Below are 4,151 nucleotides of genomic sequence, written 5' to 3'. Positions count from 1 at the left end.
GGGGAGGCTTTATTTACATTTTTTTATCCATGTGGGTCGGTACAGGTCCATTCACATGTGAGGATCAATCAAGTAAGTGATTATTTTTCTTCTGACAGCTCGATTTTATCCTTATAGACATATATCTTATGTGCAAAACACTCAATCAATGAAAATTTTTATTATTATATTTTGAAAAGTCGTCTAAAAATTTTCGCACACCTTGACGAGCATTCATGAGTGGATTTCATACATTCAATTGCGGATGAAATTGTCAACTGTCACTATCAAAAATAGAATTGACTAGCTGATTTTGCTTTTTTTTTCTTTTTTTTTTCTTTTCCTTTTTTTGGTACCTCGTGATGACTATTATACTTATGGAAGAATACTTTTTCATAATATAATTAATTAGGAAGGTGTAAAGGTTTGGTTAAGACGTTGAAACAGTATTTAGTGTAATTCCTCGGTGCTAAGTGGTGTAATGCGACAGAAACGTGTATAATTTGCTGTTGGATTTCTGGGTGTGGTTCCCATTGGTCACAATATCCAAAAGAGACTGTTGAAGCTTTTTTTTTCTTTTCCTTTTTTTGGTACCTCGTGATGACTATTATACTTATGGAAGAATACTTTTTCATAATATAATTAATTAGGAAGGTGTAAAGGTTTGGTTAAGACGTTGAAACAGTATTTAGTGTAATTCCTCGGTGCTAAGTGGTGTAATGCGACAGAAACGTGTATAATTTGCTGTTGGATTTCTGGGTGTGGTTCCCATTGGTCACAATATCCAAAAGAGACTGTTGAAGTGAGATGTATAAGTATGTATAAATAGAGGGGCTGTTTCTCTCAAATTCAGTGAGAAAATTAACAAGTCTTTTTACAGAAACATATAGAGTTGTAAAAGGGATCTGAAAAATAGCTTTGCTTAGAAGATATCGCTCTGTGCATGTGAGTGAAAGGTTCAGGATATGGAGAATACAAGAAAACAAGAGGACAAGGGAGAGAATATTTTTGAAGAGATTTCTGTTGATTGGAGAGGAAAACCTTCAAACCCTACTAAGCATGGTGGAATGAGAGCTGCTTCCTTTGTTCTAGGTCTCTCTCTCTCTCTCTAGTTTAAGGATAGTTTGGATTTTCTTCTTGTTTGTTGTACTTTTTTTGTCTGGTGTGTGTATATGCATATTAAGTTTTGTCTTCGTGCAGGGCTTCAAGGATTTGAGATAATGGCAATAGCAGCTGTTGGGAACAACCTGATAACTTATGTGATAAATGAGATGCACTTTTCCCTGTCAAAATCTGCAAACATTGTCACAAACTTTATAGGGACTATTTTTATCCTTGCACTCCTTGGAGGCTACCTTTCTGATTCTTATCTTGGTTGTTTCTGGACCCTCCTCATCTTTGGCTTTGTCGAAATTTCGGTATGTTTTTCTCTTTATTCTTGAACCGCCTTCTCTAAAGGCTTAAACTGTTAGATGCAGTTTAGATTCATTTTTTCATCGAAGACCGTGCAAAATTGTAGGGTTTCATATTGCTGTCAGTGCAAGCCCATCTGCCTCAACTAAAACCGCTCAAATGCAATATGTTACTTGATGGAGACCACTGTGAAAAGGCAAAGGGATTCAAAGCCTTCCTATTTTTTTTGGCACTCTATTTGGTGGCATTAGGAAGTGGGTGCGTTAAGCCAAACATGATAGCTTATGGTGCTGACCAAATCAATGGTTCAAAACAATCCAAGAAACTCTCAAGATACTTCAATGCTGCCTATTTTGCCTTCTCCATGGGTGAACTTGTTGCCTTGACTGTCCTAGTTTATGTTCAAACACATTCTGGAATGGATGTAGGATTCGGCGTCTCGGCCACGGCCATGGCTATGGGATTGATAAGCTTGATTTGTGGTACACTTCTTTACAGGAACAAACCTCCTCAAGGAAGCATCTTTACCCCTATTGCACAAGTAATGCCACACTTCTTTTACTTTATCAATTTTCTGACTTATATTTGATGAAGCCTTTACAGACAACAAATTGGCTATTAGCGTTTCCTAGTGGAGGGGTTCTCTTACTTTGTTTCCAAAATTTGAGATACTTTTGGCTAGACATCTTTAAATATTCCCTCCACACTTAATTTAGTGAGGATATTTTATCATATATAAAGTTGGTTGTGACCCTGAGTAAAGTTTTTTTATTATTTTATGCGAATTTGGTGTCATATTTAAATGAAATTTATGTGTTTTTAATGTTTATAGAGTGAAGCCAACTATTTGATTCTCTAATTACGAATGCAATCTTGTTCTTTTGTGCTGATTAGAAATAAAATAACCCCCGATTGTTGAATAAGTCTCTGCTTGATACAGATTTTTTTTAAAATTCATTCTTCTTATAATCATTTTCAACCACATCTTGTCAATAAAATAATTTTGTACGTGCGTGAAATCGTATCTTTATCCTATTTTTTATCCACACATTTTCCAAAAAAAGTAACTTTTCACATAATCTATTTTTCAAAAAATTTACATCAAACAGGTTCTAAAATAAGTTTCCGTTGATCCAAGTGCTGTCTTCTGATACATGTTTTGATTTTTATTTTTAATATCAGGTGTTTGTGGCTGCTACTTTAAAGCGAAAGCAAGTGTATTCATCTGATCCTTGGATGCTTCATTGGAACCAATCCAAGGAACAACCCGCTAATAGTGACAGTACCAACAATATTTTTCTGTCTGAAAGATTCAGGTAACAATTTTGTTTTTCGAATAATTCATATATAAATTCAACAAGGAGATAAATATTTATTGACGGATTTTGATGTATCTGTCGTGTTGTGATTGATTATTCAGATTCTTGAACAAGGCTTGCATTAAAGTTGAAGATGGAAAGGAAAGTCCATGGAGTCTTTGCACAGTAAACCAAGTTGAACAAGTGAAGATATTGCTTTCAATTATTCCTATATTTGCATGCACAATTATCTTCAATACAATACTTGCACAATTACAGACATTTTCTGTCCAACAAGGGAGTGCAATGGATACGCACCTAACAAAATCTTTCCATATTCCTCCAGCTTCTCTTCAAGCCATTCCTTACATAATGCTAATATTCATAGTCCCTCTTTACGATACATTCTTTGTCCCTTTCGCTAGAAAAATCACGAAGCACGAATCCGGGATCACCCCTCTACAGAGAATAGGATTTGGCCTATTCTTGGCAACTTTTTCCATGATCTCAGCTGCCCTATTAGAGAACAAGAGAAGGAATGCTGCAGTGAATTCAAACAAAATAATATCCATATTTTGGATAACGCCGCAGTTTTTGATCTTCGGGTTATCGGAAATGTTTACGGCAGTTGGGCTTATTGAATTCTTCTACAAGCAGTCATTAAAAGGGATGCAATCATTTTTGACAGCCATAACTTACTGTTCATACTCATTTGGCTTTTATTTAAGCTCAGTACTTGTGTCTCTTGTGAATAAGGTGACCTCAAATTCTTCCTTTGGTGGTGGATGGCTCAGTGATAACAATCTCAACAAAGATAGATTGGACCTCTTTTATTGGATGCTAGCAGTTCTAAGCTTCATCAACTTCCTCAACTATCTCTTTTGGGCAAAATGGTATTTTCACATTAACCGATCTCCAGCCGCCTCTCCACAGCTTGACTCTAACACCCCAAAAATTGCAGGAGATGACAATATACCTTAAGATACAAGTGTATGATTCCAAGGAGAAGTTTGAAATCACTTCCTCCTGAAAATCTTGTATTAAGACTAATGTAATGTTGAAAGAAAGAATAATGCCAAAAGGGACCTATTAGGATATCAGCATTTGTATTGATGCATAGAAAAATTAATGGAATTAATAATTTTACTTCTTTAGCATAGTCTGGAATATCTGTTAAGGGGGGACGTTATATAAAATTGAAGACTATCGTCGACTTGTTTTCAATACTGCCTTGCTTGTTGAAATACGAGGATTGAGAAAGAGATGTCTAACTAGAAATATTGCACCGAGCATCCATTAACAAAGGTTCATTGCATATTGCTCGAGTTTATCAGTGTCAATTCCTTGATCACAGAACATGCACGAAACTAGCTAGATAATGCTCTCTACGTTTTGGATAAAAGGCCCCTCATCTCCTCTCTTTCACTAGCTACCTAGGGCCATATGTAAATTTGTGCATGT

General features: G+C 35.7%; 1 protein-coding gene across 1 annotated transcript; it reads left to right on the top strand.

Annotated features, from left to right (window-relative positions):
• The first annotated feature begins 727 nt into the window (after window positions 1-727).
• LOC111381934 (protein NRT1/ PTR FAMILY 4.3-like) lies at window positions 728-3,914 on the top strand. Its single transcript, XM_023005786.1, has 5 exons — window positions 728-1,071; window positions 1,180-1,397; window positions 1,499-1,933; window positions 2,575-2,708; window positions 2,813-3,914. The coding sequence occupies exons 1-5, from the start codon at window positions 945-947 to the stop codon at window positions 3,669-3,671; spliced, it is 1,773 nt and encodes a 590-aa protein (XP_022861554.1). The 5' UTR covers window positions 728-944; the 3' UTR covers window positions 3,672-3,914.
• The last annotated feature ends 237 nt before the right edge of the window (window positions 3,915-4,151 follow it).

This window comes from Olea europaea, chromosome 3 (assembly GCF_002742605.1).
Source record: "Olea europaea var. sylvestris chromosome 3, O_europaea_v1, whole genome shotgun sequence".
NCBI lineage: Eukaryota > Viridiplantae > Streptophyta > Magnoliopsida > Lamiales > Oleaceae > Olea > Olea europaea.
The sequence above is the reverse complement of the archived record's forward strand: the minus strand, read 5'-3'. Positions and strand labels throughout refer to the sequence as shown.